This window comes from Dermacentor andersoni, chromosome 1, assembly GCF_023375885.2.
Source record: "Dermacentor andersoni chromosome 1, qqDerAnde1_hic_scaffold, whole genome shotgun sequence".
NCBI classification, from domain to species: domain Eukaryota; kingdom Metazoa; phylum Arthropoda; class Arachnida; order Ixodida; family Ixodidae; genus Dermacentor; species Dermacentor andersoni.
In genome coordinates, this window is record NC_092814.1 from 291,879,864 (window position 1) to 291,899,735 (window position 19,872).

At 44.5% G+C, this 19,872-nt stretch overlaps 1 protein-coding gene across 1 annotated transcript in view; it reads left to right on the plus strand.

Annotated features, from left to right (window-relative positions):
- The window catches only part of LOC126548471 (cytochrome P450 4C1-like), a 106,434-nt gene that overhangs the window by 55,385 nt on the left and 31,177 nt on the right, over positions 1–19,872 (plus strand). The window contains exons 2-4 of the mRNA XM_050196662.2: positions 6,288–6,397; positions 8,108–8,196; positions 16,079–16,272. Coding sequence (XP_050052619.1) covers positions 6,288–6,397; positions 8,108–8,196; positions 16,079–16,272 — 393 coding nt within the window. The remainder of the gene's footprint in view (positions 1–6,287; positions 6,398–8,107; positions 8,197–16,078; positions 16,273–19,872) is intronic.

The window sequence follows — 19,872 nt, forward strand, 5'->3', positions numbered from 1 at the left end:
ATCAAGGTACCACTCGGTATCATGCTAGTGAAACGAGTATTAAAAGGATTGGCCAAAGCTTTGCCAGCTATTTCCTTGTCATGTGCATTAAGTTTTAAAAGAAGACCATGTTTTTGATCAGAATGCACCATTATGTTTAACAGTGACCACAGGACGTCTGATCGTCCATCATTAACATACGTATATGATAAATAATACTCTACCCATGGGGATCTCAGCCTTTTCGTGAGCGTGTTACGGTACTGCTTGAACTCCTTCCACTCCTTCGACAGCCGGGTTTTTAACTATTTTTATACAGCTGAAATTTTCGTTTGTTCATGTACCTCTGGTGTCATCCGAGGTATCCGGATTTTCGACTTCCTCTTCTATTCCTTGGTATAGTCCGAAGTCCTACACTAGCTTTCGCGCCCTAAGTTTTAAATGCATTAACAATAAAATTAGTATTGCGTCTAATTACTGCGTACTAATTCATTGAAGGAGCTGCCAGGACTGGTAGCCCTTTGTCAAAAAAACGTATAGCGCTTACTGAGATGCACCCCATTGGCAGAAAAAGAACGAAAAAAAATATGAAGAAAAGAAGACGTGAAATTTTATGGGGTTGTTATCCTCGGGTGCTATAGCGTGAAGCTATTCCAAACTTTTCTAATCCAATTCTACACTCGGTCCTCTACGACTGGTCAAAGAATTTTCGGAAAACCCCCGTTTCGCCTGTCTGTAACGCGACGTCACGAAAACCGCGAAAACGCCCCATTTGATATGATAAGTGCACACTGATTATGCATGATTATACCAAGCGAACGAAACATCATTATTTCTGATACGACGCCTATTCCGTCATTAGCGCTGTGCTATTGGCCAAGCGCTTTCGGGCTGCGCTCATTCCACCTGTCTGTCACGCGGCGTCATAAAAACACGAAAACTCACACGTCATAGTGACGGGTACGCGATAAAGGCGCATTAATATGCCGAACAAAACCGAATCTTTTTTAGTGAATAGCTGGGCAGTGTCCCGTTCCAAAAGGAATAGAAGATGGCTGCCCGTCGATTGCTCTGGTACTGGCAAGTCGGAGCAGCCGGGGAGCATGGGTTTATTTGCGCATAATAAAATATCTTGTGTGGCAGTATAACATTATAGAGCCCTTTCGACACACGTACGGCATTGTTCTGTCAACTCTTCCTTGTTGAAGATCCGTTTTAGCGGCATGTTAAACTGTCCGTTTCACGCCGCCGCGATTTTCGACCAGCCACCGCAAGCTAAGTAAGGGGAAGCGGACCAATCGCAGACGCCGGCTCCGCCCTTCTCATCCGGTTATCTGTTTTCGAAGTGCTGGCTCGGTTCCATCGAAACCCTCGAGCTCTCCACTTGAGCGTGCTCCTCGCATTGCGTCAGCCAATTAGATAAGAAAAACTGCTCAATGTAGGCAATGGTATTCGCTTTGAAAGCAAAAAAAGTGACCTCCCATAAACGAGGACCGTGTTTGATAGGGCTTTTCAAACAACGCTGCAGGTAACCGCCCGACGCTTGCGTCGGTGGTTACGTGAATTTGACGTCATGAGACTGGAATAAAAACAGATTCGAAGAGTTTTGCGTTATAAGGCCCCTGGCTAAATGAAACTCTCAAAATTTTCATTCACCGGACACCCTTTAAGGTCACAAGCCAAGTATACTCATCAAACTCTTCCGCTTTAAAACCTCTGTCAGGTTACTTTACGAACACGAAAATCGGTACACCCGCATTCATAATAGACTTCCTGCACTAAAGCGTTTCGAAAGAATACATAGCGGCAAATCGCTAGAAAGACAACACAAAAAATAAAAATAAGAAAATTGCAGTTTCTGCTCGAGGCACGATTCATTGAAAGCGATAGCAAGGTTTAGCGCAGAGTTGTAGCTCCCTTAGGGCGGGGTTCAAAAATACGCAAGGTCACTGTATGTTGGCGTGACGCAGCACGCCAGGCAAAGGCTGCTGGCGCAGCAGAAGCGGTGCCCAGACAGCGACCAGGAGTATCGCATAGCTGGCATATTGACGAATCACCGCAAGTGGCGCAGCAGGCGTTCGTACCATGGAAGGTGCACGAGATCAGACTGAAGGAAAAATCGCCAGCGCTCGTAGCTTGAAACGTCGCACTCCGTCCACTGGACGCACTGGAAGCACTGGTGTGGCTGCAAGGCATGCACGCATTTTCTCGGCAGCAACGCTTGCGTATGTGCGCACAACCCTCGTGTCAGCAGTGGGACGCAGAACGCTGCCCACGCTCCTCTGCGGATTCGTCATTTTTGTGCACCCACACTGCGCATCACTCGCGTCTCCGCAGACCGAACTTTGCGTAGGCGGGCCGCGCCTGCGCCGTCGACACCGTGAGAGCCTCGAGTGTCCACGGTATAAGTGCCCGTATAATTTTTATGGCAATAATATTATCAATTGATGAAATTCTGGGATCTTACGTGCCAAAACCACAATGTGATTCTGAGGCACGCCAAAGTGGGGGAATCCGGTCGCTCTTGTTTTTTTTTAAATCTTTTTATTATCACTTGGGGTTCTCTAATGTGCGCCCGATGCATAGTGTACAGGCGTGTTTTTGCAATTTGCCCCCATATAAATGCGACCGCGGCCATCGGGATTTGATCCCGCGCCCTCGGTCTTAGCAACGCAGTCGCCAAACCTCTACGCTACCACAGCGGGTAATAGTATTATGAGCGAACGCGGCCAGCCACTGGCATGTAGTTCTTCCCAACAGAAAGCTTTGTGAATTCGGCTCTGCTGTTCTTTAAGATTTACGCAGTGGCGGGCTTTGCTTTGTTTCTTGAAATTTTCCCATTTTCCTTCATTCATAACCTGTTCAAAGCTCTTAACCATTTTCTGTGACCACCAGCGAATTTAGGTTGTTTTTCTTTCTCAATTGCGACAAACTAATTTCTATCTACCTATTTATAATAGGTAGGGAAATAATTAATAAAATAAAGGCAGAGAGTTTAACCGAGGCTGGTTGAGTAACCTTGCACTGGGGAAGGAGGGGAAAAAAGCAAGATGAGAAGGTGGAGAAAAGTAAAGTTCACAGCACGTATTACAATCCAATGGCCTTCAGTCAATCTAAGAGTGAAAAAGAGGAGGTTTCCCCTGAAAACTACCTTTGAAAGGACCGTCGGAAAACTCCGTTAAATGCCGAAAAAGGGGTGATAAACCAGAGATGCAAAACACATCTGCACACTCTGGCATCAAGGGGCTGAAACGCGTTGCTAAATGTAAGAACGCGAGACACATACACAGAGATAGAGCTGAACATCACAGCGCTGTGATATTGAGCTCTGTCTCTGTGTGTGTTTTGCGCTCTTACACTTAGCACTGCAATACCAACGCGACCAAAAAATCCACTCCTAAAACACCTGCACTCTTAAAGTAGACTTTCTGGTCTGCCACGGGGGAAAGGCGGGATCAGTATAGGTTGAAACGATGGTGAAACGACAGTGAACCACAGCCCAGGCACACGGAAATGAAGTGGACGCCCACCGAAGTTTCAGGAAAATTCCGCTTTACGATCGTTTGCCTCCCGTACGTATACATATGCAGTATTAAGATGTAGGCACACCAGCTAGGCGACGTCAGTACACGGCCCCAGGAGACTGCATGTCACAAGAATTTGTCACTGTTGCTTGGAGTCGTGGGCAGCCCCCGCACTCCATTGTTTTGTGGCTCTTTTTATTTTTGGTTCTCCCACGAATACGACGCACAGAAGGGCAACGCATGAAGGTAGAAAGAGGCCGACTGCTTCGTTGGTCCGCTACGCCTTGCTAAGAGATTACACCTGCCGCTATGTAAAACGATGCATTGTCTGCGGCCTCTAATCGCCGTCAAAGACGAAAGAAACAAGAAGCCCTTGACGTCCCCCGCCTCTGCGATTGTTTCGTGCCCAGCCTACGCGTGTTTCAACGAAAGCTGCTTAGAAGCGAAAGAAAGCCCTTCTTAAACTTGATGACCTGTTTCCGGATAATAGTCGGGCATGGGCGGTCTCTCTAACATTGTTCTGCGAAGTGAACTGAGAAGGAATTCGTGGGGTACGTTGGTGTGACCACAGTCCATGTTTTTTCTGGTCACGAAACTGCCCCCTCAGTTTCATATAGAGCCGGCGCCCGCCGCTAGAGGCGTAACTGTGCATGAGAGGGCACAGGAGCGCCACTACCGCCGTGGTTGTGTGGGGGACAGCCTCGGTATTCTAGCTTTCGAAACTTCCGCAACCGCCGCGTTACTGTAACGTAACTTCCACCATTCACAATGCAAGAAGTTTGTTAAAAGCGTGGCACTGATATAAGAAGCATACAGAAAGAACATCAAAACATGGGAGACATGCATTGGGGCGCAGGAGTCACCTGCAAGCGAAGGGAACTAAATGCAGAATGCATCATCGATTGTTTCCATACGCAAGAGAGCGTAAGACATAAGCATTTCATAACACATGTCAAATCAACTCTTAAACTAACATAAGTAGCCAGAATTCCTAAAAAAATAAAAAGTCGGCGCTCTTTAATCGTACCTCACGACACACGTGGTCGTTTGCGTAAGGGTCGAACTGTGGATCAACGGGAGCAATGTTTGGGTTTCTTGAGATATGCTGGAAGGCCTTCAAAAATCCTTGTGACGGCGTTGGGCTTCAGCGTCAGCTTTTCACGCTCCAGGGACATGGCGTCGCAGTTGATACCGAAATCGAAGGCAGTTATGATGTCCGAGGCGTCGAAGCGTTTCGCGCACAAACGCGTATATTTGCATTCAAAGTTAAAACCACCACTTTCCTGGCGCGATATGGAAGGGCTTCCATTTCTCACGCTGCTCCTTGTCACTCGGTAAACAAAACAACGACACCTTTTCGGTCATTCTCTTGCAGCAGGAACGGCACCACGGCACGCAACACATGTTCGACATCGTCGTCCCACCCCACCACTTCAGCTAAACAGTCCAGAACTCGAGAAATAGCGCAGCACATGCACAGAACGCATCAAATTACTCAGCGTGTCTCGCCCCGCGAAAGCGTTTCCATATGCAAACGATGACCTCTGAGGCACAGTGGCGTCGCATCGCGGCAGCTTTGAATGGCGCACACCCGCCGTGGTTGCTCAGTGGCTATGGTGTTGGGCTGCTGAGCACGAGGTCGCGGGATCGAATCCCGGCCACGGCGACCGCATTTCGCTGGGGGCGAAATGCCAAAACACCCGTGTGCTTAGATTTAGGTGCACGTGAAAGAACCCCAGGTGGTCGAAATTTCCGGAGCCCTCCACTACGGCGTGCCTCATAATCAGAAAGTGGTTTGGGCACGTTAAACCCCATAATTCAGTTCTTTTGAATGGCGTAGGAGCCTCTCCAATAGTGTGACGGCGGAGTTTTATGATGAGAAAACATGGAAGGACTCTGGTTTGACTGAGAGGCATCATTTTAGCAGACATTAAGGTTTTCTCGCACGCGACACGTGCACTGTTACTTGTACGACTGATGAATTCAGAGACTGCATGTGTTCTGTTTGAAACAAAAAGCTCGAAGGCTTCGGGGCTCATTGGATTTTTTTTTTTTTTGCGAAAGAACTGCAGTGGTCCTGCCATACCGGCAGCAAAACGTTCTCTCGCCCACTCCGAGTATTTCTTCAGTTTGTTAGTCGTCGTCGTCATCATCATCATCAGCTTATGTACGTCCAATACAGCACGAAGGCCTATCCTAGCGATCACTCCACTTACCCTTGTCTTGCACCGGCTGACCACATCTTATGCCTGCGAATTTCCTAATTTCATCACGCCACCTAGCTCTCTGCCGTCTTCGACTGCGCTTCCCTTCGCTATGCACCCATTCTGTAACTATTATAACCCAACGGTTATGTGCGTGGCATTATATGACCGGCCCAACTAATTTCTTCCTTTTAATGTGAACTAGATATTGGCATCACCGTTTACTTTCTCCTACAGTTACACCTATTATTTTTTGTTCTATCGCTCCTTTCGCTGTCCTTACCGTTTTCAAGCTTCTTGGTTAACCTCCAACTTTCTGCCGGATATGTTAGTATCGGTACAATGCAATAATCGTTGACTTTTCTTTTGCAGAATAACGGTAAGCTGCCGGTCATTACTTGGTAATGCCTGCCGTAGGTGCTTCAACCCCATTTTTATTCTTATGTAAATTTCTTTCTTATAGTCAGGGTCTCATATGAGTTATTGGCTTAGATAAGCGTACTCTGTACGACGAGAGTCGTGTATGCTGCTCTTTGCTGTTCTCGTTTCAGTTTTTATGATGTCTTCTTCTCCGACGCAGAGTTTTCATATCTACTACGGGCCCTGTGCGAGATGTACAAGAACCGGACATTCAAGGCGTACCTTGGCTTTTCACCTTTCGTGATCATACAAAACCCCGAAGACGCAGAGGTAAGTTCACGATCAAGCAGCTACGCACGACACACGACACTTAGAAGCTGCAGAGTTTTTCATTCGAGAACGCTTCTTCGCACCAGCTGAAGCATGACATAACAGCCCTATGCGATTGTTGTTTTTAGGTAAGCGGATATTTGCCGGTGTACAACGAACCGTCATTTTCTAGCTGTCCAATCTCCCATCTTTGTTCCTACGGGTGCCGTCTAGTCTTTCACTGCGTATACTATAGTATAACGATGTAACTTGGCTTCTAGGCGCTATGCAGTGGGATCGAAACTCGCAGCTCTACAGTCAAAGAGTGACATTTCATATGGGTGTTTTGAACGGCTTTTGTCACGATGCGAAGAAAGCCGGTAGACAGGTTTAGTTCGACTTTGTGGCAGCTTGTGTGGCCGCACTCAAAGACATTGCTGACTTTTAGTAATATATCAACGGTGACAGCTCCGGAAGACACCTGTACAGCTGAGTGCCGTTAAGTACAAAATAAAGCGAAAAGAACCCGGCAGCTTTGTACGACCTTGGAGAGTCTCATCCCAAGTTCTAGCGGTGGCAGACGCGCTTCTTTGTTTAGGCTCCAAGTGTTTTCCCGCCAAAGACTCGTTCCGCCTTCTGTGAAAATTTTCCACCGCCTTCCTGCTTCCTCCTCACCGCGTCGGTTGTTAGGCCGGCGCCGGCGCCGGTGGCCTTGAGCGATGAGCCACTTACATTTAGCACTCTCAAATTAACGCCTCTCAACCAACGAAGATAGTTTCAAAACCAGCTTCTAAGCATACGTGTCTCCAGTTTGCGTGTGCAGTTTCAAACTGAAAGTTGAACCGTTTTCTTACAGCAACAATTCTAAAATATATTTCGCTGTACTTGAAGAAGCATTTTGAGGGCATGCAATTATGTCCGATGTTGCCCCCAACGCACTCACAAGTTTCTACAGCCGGTGAATGTGTTTCCCTCTCCCCCCCCCCCCGATGCACACTCCAAATACCCAATTTGGTATGCATTCTGTCGCGTATCTGCTTATCAATTATAATTTAGATTTATTTGTTCAGAATAAAACTAGAGTGACATAACAAGGGGTTCAAATAAAGTCTGCTGTGCAGTCTGAACAAGGCAGACAGGGCAGGGGTCAGACAATGCGCAGGCTTCGTCCCCATTTTCTTTCTCGCCCGCCTATCAACAAGGGCTGTACGCGAGATGAGTTCGGGTAATCCTCTGCCTTGATCTCGAGAACGGAGTTCTCTACATGCCGTCTCCTCTTCTTATCAACGTACGGGGATTAATAAAAAATATAATTTTACAGCACATGGATGCCTAAAAGGTCACCGACTTTCACGTCATTCGATCCGTCCATTCACGTGTTTGAGCATACAAGTAAATGTAACAGACGCATGGACGGGCGGGCTTCCCGTGAAAATGTTTGTTATGTACTACACTCCTAGCATATAACGAAGACGTTCTCATTATTTTTTTGTAATTTCTGCACTATGTACGATAAAAAATGCAATTCTATTGATATAGTAGATCTTGCTTGAATATTTCTTGCACAGGTGGTCATAATTTTGTCATGTTTCAAAGTGTATGTAATTGGAAGTTGTTTGGGGATTGAAAGATGCGCGAATAAATTTCTTGTAGCCCGCAACTTTGTTCCCATGATAATACTTGTCCTTTCATTTCACACAACACTATTTGGCTCTTTCCCAATCAATTCAGGTCCTTCTGTCGAGCTCGGAGAACCTGAGGAAGCCTTTGTTCTACACGTTCACCATACCGTGGTTGGGGCCGAGAAATATGCTTTATATGTGAGTGAACCCAAGAACGATGCCGTCCATATCTTATGTCGACGAACCTACGGAAAATGTTGACTACCACATACATTGACGGAGAATTGCTTAACGTCTTAAAGAATTTCTTACTACGCAACATTGTTAGCTTATTGTTACCAATTTTGAATAGCTTTAAGTTTAGATGTAGTGAGGGTGTAGCATTGGTTATGCATTAGAATCGTAGTGAGACGATTTGTTGCGAAATATTGTTTGCATACTTCGCAGTATAGTCAATGTACGATTCAACGGTACCTAGGCCGTGCTGTTGCATATGTTATAGCTACAAGTACATGCTTGCACATGCGATTATGCGTGAATAAGCAAACAATTGGCAGATTAAAATTAATCAGTAAATAAGCTAGTGACTACGCAAATAAATATTATTCAGTTTCGCTCGTAATACTAGCAGTGGTATAAAGAAAGGAAGGAAATATGATGGCTATATTAATTAAGAAAAATACGGTGGGTCGTGTAGCAGCAACATATTCAAAGTTAATATTTAAGAATATGTTCTGACACATAACAATGCACACTTTTCACAGCACCTTTCAACAACCCCTTGTCTATGAATGTTGGACTTATCATTATCGAAGGCATCCGGTCAATAGAAAACAATTCTTCGAATAAAAAAACTTGTGAATTCGGCCCCTGATGTGCGAAAATTGCATACCTTAACAACACTCGTACTTATGCGGCTGCGCGAGCGTTATTCCCGCATAGCTGTCTTCTGCTGGGCGCACTACCCTGTTTATATTATACGTACCATAGCGCGGGAACGGCTGCCAATCCTTCAAAACAAGCATGCCAAGCGATATTTTGCTACAGCAAAGCCCAGGAATAGCGACGCGTTCCGGACAGAGCCACAAATGAGCACTGTACCTTGCGACCATGTTTTTATTGCTCCGATGTGCGGAAAACGTTGAAGTCACACCGCAAGAAAAACGAAAGGGGTAGGGGTGTGGGTGAGAACCTCCGCAAGTTACTGCAGCTACACATCATACACATCGAGCAGCTCTTATGTCGCAAGCTGCTGCAATGACAGCGTTGTTGTATTTGCATACTGTATACTGTGTGCGTGTCTGCTCTGTATGAATAGGTGATTTCGTGTCATCTGAAGCTGTATATAGGTGCTTGGGCCGGTGAACGTTTCCAGAATATATTAAAGAATTTCCTCTCTCTAACTCGCTTTCTCGCAGGAGATTAACTGAGCATAAATGAGGCGATTTATTTATGGATACGAAGAGTTGAGGCCATTCGATCCGCATATATAAAACTGCACTTCATGGAAATGTTTTCTATTGTTGAAAATTCAGTAGGCAGAGTGAAGGGTTCATCTCTTGCACTGGCGTCGCAAGCCACAATGTGTGCCCCGTGAGCTTGTTTCAGCGGTCGTGATTTGGTTGTGTTTTTTGGCGCAGCGACGAAAGTTGAATTTCTGTTGCGGTGCCTTCTTTATTCAAGCGTTTTTGTTATCTTAACGTCATCACAGAATGGGGATGAGAATTTCTTTATGGCTGATGTTTAGGATACAATGAAATTATATGAATGATCAGTGGCGTCCTCGTGGATATATAAGTACAGGTGGCAAAATAAAAGGCGCTTTTGGCAATGCTGCACTCGTCAAGAGTGTCTCGTACTGTCAGCTGCGCTCCCGGCCCGTCCGATCTCCCGCAACCAGTGAAGCGTCTCGAAAGCGGACATCTCATGGCGAAGACACACGGCTGCGCAGGCACGGAGCATGGCGCTCACAGCTATCCCCTGTAAAAACACAACCAAACAGGACACGAGCGCACCACTTCGTTATGCACAGTATTGCCATGTGATAGCGCAGTTCCTGTGTTTCAACGCAACCTTTCTCTAAACTGGCAGTATGGCTGGATGATCAGCCTCGGTTACCCTATGCAAAAATAGTAGTGTGCAATGGTGCCGACGTACCACTGTACCTCACCCTCCTCTCTCTATCCCCAGCGTAGGGTAGCAAACTGGATCTTCCCATCTGGTTGACCGCCCTGCCTTTCTCCTTTCTGCTCTCTCTCTCTCTCTCTCTGTAACCATAAAGCAGAAGAAGAAATAACTTGCTTAAAACGAGCGATTAGAATTGATAGAATCCTGAGTCACTCTACTCTGTGAATGTGGATGACCAGCGAAGTTGTGTAGCACATGACAAAGAGGTTGACACAGAATTTTCAACAAAGGTGCGAACACATTTATTGCCCTGATCGGTGGTCATTGAGACGAAAGGTACGCAAACTTACTTATTTTTATACATTCGCGTTCATTCGTGTTATACATTAGCTATACACATTCGTTATATAGATTCCTGTTTTCCTTTCGCGATTTACTGACGCAAAGAATTTGAGACCGAGATCAGCTCGCCGACGGGCAGTGGGCCAGTGCCTTCAGTGCCTGGGAGGGGCAGGGAGAGGCAGGGAGGGGAGGCCGAGGGAGGGGCAGTATGGGAACGCTAGTGTGATGAACGGCATCGGAGCCAGCTGTGGAAGAAGACGACGATGAAGGCGCTAGCAGTAGCACGAGCGAGTTCACACGGTTACGCCGAGGGTGCCAACGAGCGAGCTGTGGAAGAAGAGGACGACGATCGCCCGTGCTGTGTCACTAGCCATTGCTGACGATGATAGTTTTCGCTCGCACACATGAAAATTGCACAGAACCTTAGCCATAAACAGTTTCGCTGTAAAATGCCCTGACGGCATGCTGTAGACGCCAACCACAAAAAATTGCTAAGAAAAATGCTACGGCTCCCGCTATTGTGTCTTGTTTACAATGCAATATATCCAGCAATGACCCGTCGGCCGCGCGCGTGTCGAAGATGGATGATATACTTTGTATGACGAAATTATGACACCTAGGGACGATTTGTCAGGAACAGTTGCAAGACAACGATACCAACAACGATATCATCATCATCATCAGCCTGGCTACGCCCACTGCAGCGCAAAGGCTTCTCCCATGCTTCTCCAACTACCCCGGTCTTGTGCTAATTGTGGCCATGTTGTCCCTGCAAACTTCCTAATCTCATCCGCCCACCTAACTTTCTGCTGCCCCCTGCTACGCTTCCCTTCTCTTGCAATCCAGTCCGTAACCCTTAATGACCATCGGTTACCTTCCCTCCTCATTACATGCCCTACCCATGCCCATTTCTTTCTCATGATTTCAACTAAGATGTCACTAACTCGCGTTTGTTCCCTCACCCAATCTACTTCCTTATCCTTTAACGTTACGCCCATCATTAGTCTTTCCATACCTCGTTGCGTCGTCCTCAATTTAAGTAGAACCATTTTCGTAAGCCTCCAGGTTTCTGCACCGTAGGTGAGTACTGGTAAGACGCAGCTGTTATACACTTTTCTCTTGAGACATAATGGCAAGCTGCGGTTCATGATCTGAGAATGCCTGCCAAACGCACCCCAGCCCATTCTTATTCTTCTGATTATTTCAGTCTCATGATCCGGATCCGCGGTTACTGCCTGCCCTTAGTAGATGTATTCCAGTTTTATTTCATTATTTCACAGTAGTGTAAAACAAAAATCAAAATAAAATTCCCTTAACACTTCCAGTGCCTCGCTACCTATCGTAAACTGTTGTTCTCTTCCGAGTCTGTTAAACATTACTTTAGTTTCCTGCAGATTATAATAATAATAATAATAACTTCTTTATTTCCATCAGTGATGGAGGAGACTGTCGGTAAAAGTCGCTTTAGAGGCAAGCGACTTGACTAGAGCCCGCAGCCTCCTTTACAAGGCAAACAGCGATTCAACAGGAGACACATATGTACATAGCAATTGACTATATGTGAAGTATGGACAAAAAGTAAACGCAAGAACACAACTTATCTGAAAAACGTTCTTCAATTATTTAGGAAAGATTGAGTGACAAAATGTTCACGTAAAGCTCGTACACCAGTATATAAATATCAAGACCTGATTTCAGAAACAGATTTAAAAGTGTTGGTAGTGTGTATGATATCTTTTGTGTAGAATAATTGGCACGCGGAGCGACCACCTTCCACTGTTCCGTACACCTTGTGATGTAAGAATGTGTGTTCCTGGTGAGATTAGATAACTCATGAAGAAACGTTAAGTTTTCTTTTACCTCCCGTTTGAAAGCTTGACCTAACTTGTAATTATAAAGGTTAAAAACGGGTATTATATTTGCTATCTGAAATAAGTCTGATGTGTGGGCATTGTAAGGCAGGTTAAATAGTACTCGCAAAAATTTTTTCTGAAGTATATGTATCTTTTCTAGATTCGTATGTGATGTGGTACCCCACAGGAGCAGACAATAATAAAGTGTAGAAAAAAATAGGGTGTTATAAATAAGAACCTTGATTCTGTAAGGTAAAAGAGGTCTCAGCCGCACCATCATGCCAACTACACGAGATAATTTGCCCAATACCGATTCATGTGCATGTCCCAAAGCATATTTTGTGTGAAAATAACGCCAAGTATTTTAAAGCTATCTACAATTTCTAGGTTTACATCGTCATAAACAAGGTTGATGGAACTGTTTATTTGCTTAGATTTGGGCCTAAAGATTATTGCTTTTGTTTTGTTTATATTGATTTGTAGACAGTTTTGTTTTGACCATAGATGAAGAATTTTCAGAGCAGTGTTAGCTTTATTCTCAAGGCTACTAGAGTCAGGTGACGAAAAAAATATACTGGCGTCGTCTGCGTACATTACGTATTTCGCATCTTTATAGATATTTACTAAGTCATTTATATATGTGATAAACAGGAACGGGCCAAGAATACTACCCTGAGGAACGCCTCTGGTGATATGCTTCAAATTTGAGCGGCTATTGTTTATTTCGACATATTGATAGCGATTGTCAAGATAAGATTTTATAAGGCTTCCACAGTGCCCTCGAATACCATAGGTTTCAAGCTTATCAAGTAGAACCGAGTGAAGGATGCAATCAAATGCTTTAGTAAAATCAATATAAATACCAAGGACAATGTTTTTAATTTCAAATTGCGATAAAATAAATTCTTTTTGATGGAGTAGTGCTAATTCTGTAGACCGTCGTTTTCTAAATCCAAACTGGGCTGGAGAAATTAGGCTGTGCTTGTCAAAAAACTTCCAAACCTGCATTAGTATTAGTTTTTCTAGACCCTTCGAAAAAACAGGTAATATAAAAATGGGTCTATAATTTTTAGTATAATTAACGTCACCTTTTTTGAACAATACAGACACTCTGGCTATTTGCATCCGTTTAGGAAAGATAGCGCTTGACAAAGACAAATTAAAAATATAGGTAATGTACGGGGAAATGATATCAAGCACATACTTGATAGGGCGAACCTGCATGCCTTCTGCGTCGCAACTCGAGCTATTTTTTAGTGAAAGGAAAACTGATGTCACCTCATGCTCAGTAAAGGGATGAAGAAAGAGTGAAGATGAATTTCTGTTCGGCATAAATTCACTAATGTCAGACGACGCACTACCACTAGAAAAGTTTACAAGGCAATCATTAAAAACATTTGCAAGAGCACTTCCCGATACTTCGTTTCCACCAAGTATTAGAGTTTGTATTCGCGGAGCCGATTTTGGACGATTTAAGACATCATTTAACTTTTTCCATAAGGTATCGGGTTTGTTCAAACAACCCTCGAATTCTGCATGAAAATAGGACTTCCTATGCGATTTTAGTTCCTTATTTAGCTTGTTTCTATACGACTTGTATTCCTTTAATATACCTGGATCCTTAGTCTTGACGAACTTGTGATAGAGCGCGTTTTTATAATTAATACGTTTTAGCAATTCGGGAGTTATCCACGGCTTCCGTAATTTTTTACCGAGCCTGAGCTTTTTTTCTGGAAAATGGTTCTTATATATTCGAGAGACTTCATCAATAAGCTTGCCATACGCGATTTCGACGTTATCTATTTCTAAAATTTGTCTAAGGTCGCACCGTAGAAGTTCATCTCTGAAGCTATCTAGACGTGTTTGAGTAATACTTTGACATACGATATACTCATGCTTCCTGTTTTTTTTTAAGTTGTGTTTTCTGAGAAAAAGAAATACTGGAAGGTGATCACTAAGATCGTGTGACATCACCCCGGCAGTAGCATTTTCAGTGTCAGCATTTGTAACGAGCAAGTCCAACAATGTTTCACTTTCGGATGTAATCCTTGTTGGCGTACGGATTAAATTTTCATAACCATTTGAAGCTAAAATATTTAACATAGTCTTTTGTGGTACAGAAGTGGTCAGCATGTCGATATTGAAATCACCAGCGGACACCAAGTAATTACTATTTTCTGCAGTGAGCTCTGGGCACTTCTCTCTCTTCCTCGTCCCAGCATGACTTGACTGATACACGTAATCTATACAAATACACATACACATATTACATATAAATACACATAGCCTATATAAATGACTTGGCCGCCTTTATTCATGAAAACGTCAAAATTAACCTTTTTGCCGATGATTGTATGTTTAAAGAAAGACGTTCTGTTTTAGGTCAAAGCCTACTGAATACTGTTTTGAATGATGTTTTTTTCTTGGTATGACAAAGGGGAGATGTCACTGGCCTTTGAGAAAACAGTATTTATGAGCATTACCAGGAAGAAGACTCCTCTTACGTTTAACTACACCCTCAACACTACATCTGTGACTCAGGTCGCAAAATACAAATATTTAGGTGTAATCATTAGGGACCAGCATACTTGGTGTGTTCACATTTGCTTTATAACCTCATCTGCTATGCAGGTTTTTAAGACACAACTTAAGATGAGCACCTGCCAGTGTGAAGAAACTAGCTTATCAATCTATTGTTCGGCCAAAACTTGACTAAGCCGCCGTGGTGTGGGATCCTCACAGGAAAAAAAAGACATTGCAAAGATGGAAAAGCTTCAAAGGCGTGCCGTGCGATTTATCTACAAAAAATGCAGGAATTCTGACTCTGCATCTCCTCCTCATAAAACTAATCAAATAAACTTCTCTCTACCAGAAGAAAAGTAGTGAGGATAGAATTTTTGCACTCCTGGTTACATGGTAAGCTTGGCATCCCGGCCACACCATATGTCACGCTGGCTTTAACCCGCAAAACACGACACACACACAATTAAAGGTTAATTCCTCATTTCGCAAAAGCAAATTTCCACAACTTCTCATTTTTTCTGAAAAGAATAGCTGACTGGAATTCCCTACCTGAAGATCTTTTCTAGTGTGGAAGCTTTAAAAAGCCCATGAACGATATTTTTTAACCTCTAGTAGAGAGTTTTTGGTCACTTCCATTGTGATCCTTTTGGAGGTGCCAGATCTGTATATGTGTTTGGAAGTGTTTTATATCTACATGCATGCATCTTCACATATATGTGCATTGCTGTTTGTACAATGCATTGTATTCCTTCTTTGAATGTGCCCTTCCTGCTTGGATCAAAAAGGTCTGCAGTATCATGTAAATAAATAAAAACAAAAAATAAATAAGGCTGGTGTACCAGTCGAAAGCTCGAGCCATTGATACCATTTTGACAATAAATGAAAGGGGTGGTATACAGACCAGTATCTCATTTTACTTTCTCTTTCTTTTTTTCTTTCTTTTTCATGATCTTCTGTACTAGCTTCCATGCTGCTATAGTTATCCAATAAAGTCTTCTATTGCAGTTAAGCTCAGCTGTTCATTGAATAGGATCTTCTTTTTACGCCGGCTCCAAGTGTACCGTGCATTGGGTGAACGTTAAAAAAAGCAGGTCGTCGAAATTAATCCGGAGTCCCGCACTACAGCACGCCTCATAATCAGATAATGGTTCTGGGATGCAAAATCACAGAATTTATATTTTTATGGCGCCCGGTTCACGATGAGCATGTTTCGTTTTTCGGTCTTTCCTACGCAGCGCAGGCAACATTTGGCGTTTCAAACGGAAGCTGCAGATGCCTGCTTTTCACTCAAAGACTCTGGAGAAGTTCATGGACGTGGTGAACGAGCACGCAGACAGCATGGCTGAGCGCATGGAAGAAGCCAGCCTCAAGAAAGAGCTGGCTCCCATCCAAAATATTGCTAAACGGTGCAGTCTGGATCTCATCGGAGGTATGGCCCCGCGGCAGCGCTCTAGTAGAAAAATCATAATTTGCCATGCATTGTCGCGCGACACTTTCTATGGGCTCTTACTAGTTAATAAGTGAATACAATTTTCTAAGTGTGAAATAGGACGCCCTTCTCCAATGACATTCATCGTTTTTTTTTTTTTTTGTGGCACAGCATCGTTTTCAATAAGAAAAACGGAAATGTTGTTTATAACTTCTTGAAGCCACGACAAGGAAGGCATTCAAAATACGAACTCATTCATGTGCGATATGAATAAGGGGATCTGATCGGCATCATTTCTCGGTTACTTGCAACGACATGGAGAAAACAGAAAATAAATTCAGCCTTCTTCAAAATATGGAAGTACCAATGAATGTGAAATGTATGATAAATAATCTCAAAGACACGTTTGCGTTGTTTGCTTGTTTGGAGAAAACCTCACAAGAAAAGAATATAGTGATGCTGGTTTTATGTTTCCTGCAAGCCAAAAGATATGTATAATTCATCCTTCGCGAGTAAATTGATGATATATATATTTAATTTTGTGGGATTTTTAGGTGTATTTACGCGTTTTTATTGCGTATATGTGATGATTTAGGCTTTTTGGCTGGCGTACTGGGCGCAGAAGCTTATATCTGGAAAGTGTATCCTTAAATAAAATGAATCATTACTTTTATTTTGGTGGTTACGGCATGTGCATTTCTCTACAAGCGGTGTGTACATTTCTGTTAAGAATTTCAGAACAGTTTTGGAAGGCAAGTTAATTTTGTTTAATTTTCCGACATGGCTCGTATTCCAAGATATTCTTCTCCTACTTTGCCCTTAAGTGCCTCTAGTTTCGCATCTTGAAGCAAGCCTGACAGGCATGCTCAGAAAGGTCGAGATGTGGTTCAATTTCCATAGCAGAATATACTAGTCGTCAACTTATGACACTTGACTGTTCTAAGGAAATATTATGTGAAAATCAAGCAAACAGCTGAACCACAAAGAGCAATAAAAGAAGCGGTAGTTTGCTTTCTGCAAAAAGTCATGCCAAATCGTTGAAAAATCCATGTACTCTTACTACCCATCATTCCTATAATTTTTGAACGACTGCAGCGCCGCATTTTCGTATTGTATGCGTAGGGTGAAACTCAGGGCTGCTGAAGACAACAGGTGCAGCGGCTCCCAGAAGCCACAAGCATATTGAGGAACTCAAAATCATCGACGCCTTGTTAGTTTCTCACTGGTAGCTCCCTGGGTTAAAGACGTTGTTCATAGGTGGCACATTTGAGAGAACGGTGACCTGCAAGAGGACGCGCCCAGCCTCTGACGTTGCGGTGCTGAGCTCGAAGTAGCGGGTTCGATTCCGGACGCGGCGCCCGCATTTCGATGGGAGTGAACTGCAAAAACCATCGTGTACCGTGCATTAAGTGCACTTTAAGTAAACCTAGGCGGGCTAAAGCTAATACTGGAGCCCTCTACTACGCCGTGCCTCACAATCATATCATGGTTCTGGCACGTAAACCCGATAACTTAATGTAACTCGCAAGTGGCCTAATTGTCACGTGGGCTTTTTCCTATTTCCTATGTGTTCCTTATGACGAGGAAAAGTTATTGTACAATAAACAAAGTTAAAGAAGGGTTGTATCGGACATTTCCTAGATCTATCTGCAACTTTCTCACGAGAAGCTTTTCTTAAAATTTGAAAACATGTTGTAGTGTTTAACGTTCCGATAGTGTGCAACAGGGCAGGTCCACAGCACTCTGTCCTGTTTACTCGCCCGTCCTGTGTTGCGCTGTTCCTGCTTTTTATTCTAAAGATGAACCAACCAGTCCCATTGAACACACTGCCAATATAGTTACTCGGTTTTGTTGGTTTGACCTATATTGGGAGACTGGGTAGTGTTAAAAAGCATACTTCATGTATGTGTCCTTACCCATTTAACGCTGCTTAGTTTCCCAATGGGATGAACGCCACAGTGAAAGACGTTGGGATAATGTTGTTACGGGGAAAAGAGAGGTTCAAAATATATTTACAGGGTATTTACATTGCGTCCACTGGCATACACGGCACACAAGATGGAAACCAGTCCGGGGGACATCGGCGAGCGTAGTCGTCTCCTGTCCTGTCCTCAGTTTCGAATCTTGCAGTGCTTGGCAACATGACCCCAGGCGGCGAAGTCGCCGTCCCAGTGCTTGCTATAGGTCGTGAGGTGGACGACATCGGTGGAAGGTCGAGACATGGTGGAATCGAGAGGCGTTAATTCATATGTGACATCGATCGTTTGGCGCAACACACGGTACGGGCCAGAGTAAGACGCAATGAACTTTTCGCAAAGGCTAACTCGCCGTGATGATGTCCAAAGAAGGACCATATCACCAGGGTTAAAGTGGGCATCGCGGTCGCGGGCATCATAGAAGCGTCGTTGCTGTTCCTGCGAAGCGGTAAGGCGCAGGCGGGCAATCTGGCGCGCTTCTACAGCTCTGAAGATGGCGTCATGGGCGTAATCTGACGATGTGTCAAGAACGGCGGGAAGGAGTGTGTTAAATGGTAACGTGGGGCTTCTTCCAAACAAGATAAAACTGAGAAAAGCCCACAGAGTCATGTCGCGAGAAATTATAGGCAAATGTAACGAAGGGCAGAGCGGCATCCCTGTCATGATTGTCGGCAGAAACATACATAGGAAGCATGTCTTTGATAGTTCCATTAAGACGGTCTGTGAGGCCGTTGGTCTGAAGTTGGCACGCCATTGCCGACTTGTGTTTTGTAGCGCAGGAGCGCAAGAGATCTTGGACAACCTTTGATATGAAATAGAGGCCCTGGTCTGTGAGGAGCTGTAGAGGAGCGCCGCGGTGAAGTATAACGTCTTAGAGGAGGAAGTCGGCGACGTCGGTTGCAAAGCTGATTGGGAGAGCCAGAGTGATCGCGTACCAGGTGGTGTAGTCGGTAGCGACTGCAGTCCACTCCTTTCCCCAGGCAGATAGCGGAAAAGGGCCAAGTAAGAACACCACCATGGAGGGAAAAGAAGGTTAGGAGAGACCATTACATCATGCAGCCAGCCTTGGCAAGCGAACGCTCCGTGAAGCCAGCGTTTTGCACAGTGGGGGCCCAACACGTGACCTCTTACGTCGAGATCACGGAGCTAAAATCGAAATTTGCTGACACGTTTGGTTCCCAGTAGCTATGCCAAAAGCTTTCATTAGGCGCACGCTTGTTCGGCTGCCTGCCGTGGCTCAGCCTGCAGAGCGGGAACACTAAAACCAACCGCGCACTTTGTCGTGCAATCACGTGTTGGGCCACCACACTCTGCTTCAATCGCGTGGAGCGATGCTCCCTTCTAACTTTTTCCGTCCTCCATGGTCAAGACCAACCCTAAAGCATGGCTCCGATGGTACGTCAATCGGTTGAAAGCGGCCAGCTGGGAGTACTGCAGGTTTCATGCGGCGCTGACATTGCCCACAGGAAGCGACGTAACGGTAGACGGAACGGTAATTGCCGGGCCAAAAGAAGTGATGCCGAACACGGTCATTCGTCCTAGAGACTCCGAGGTGACCCCCAGTAGGAAGATCGTGTAGCTGTGCGAGGACAGTTTGACACATATGTGTGGGAATAAGTAAGGG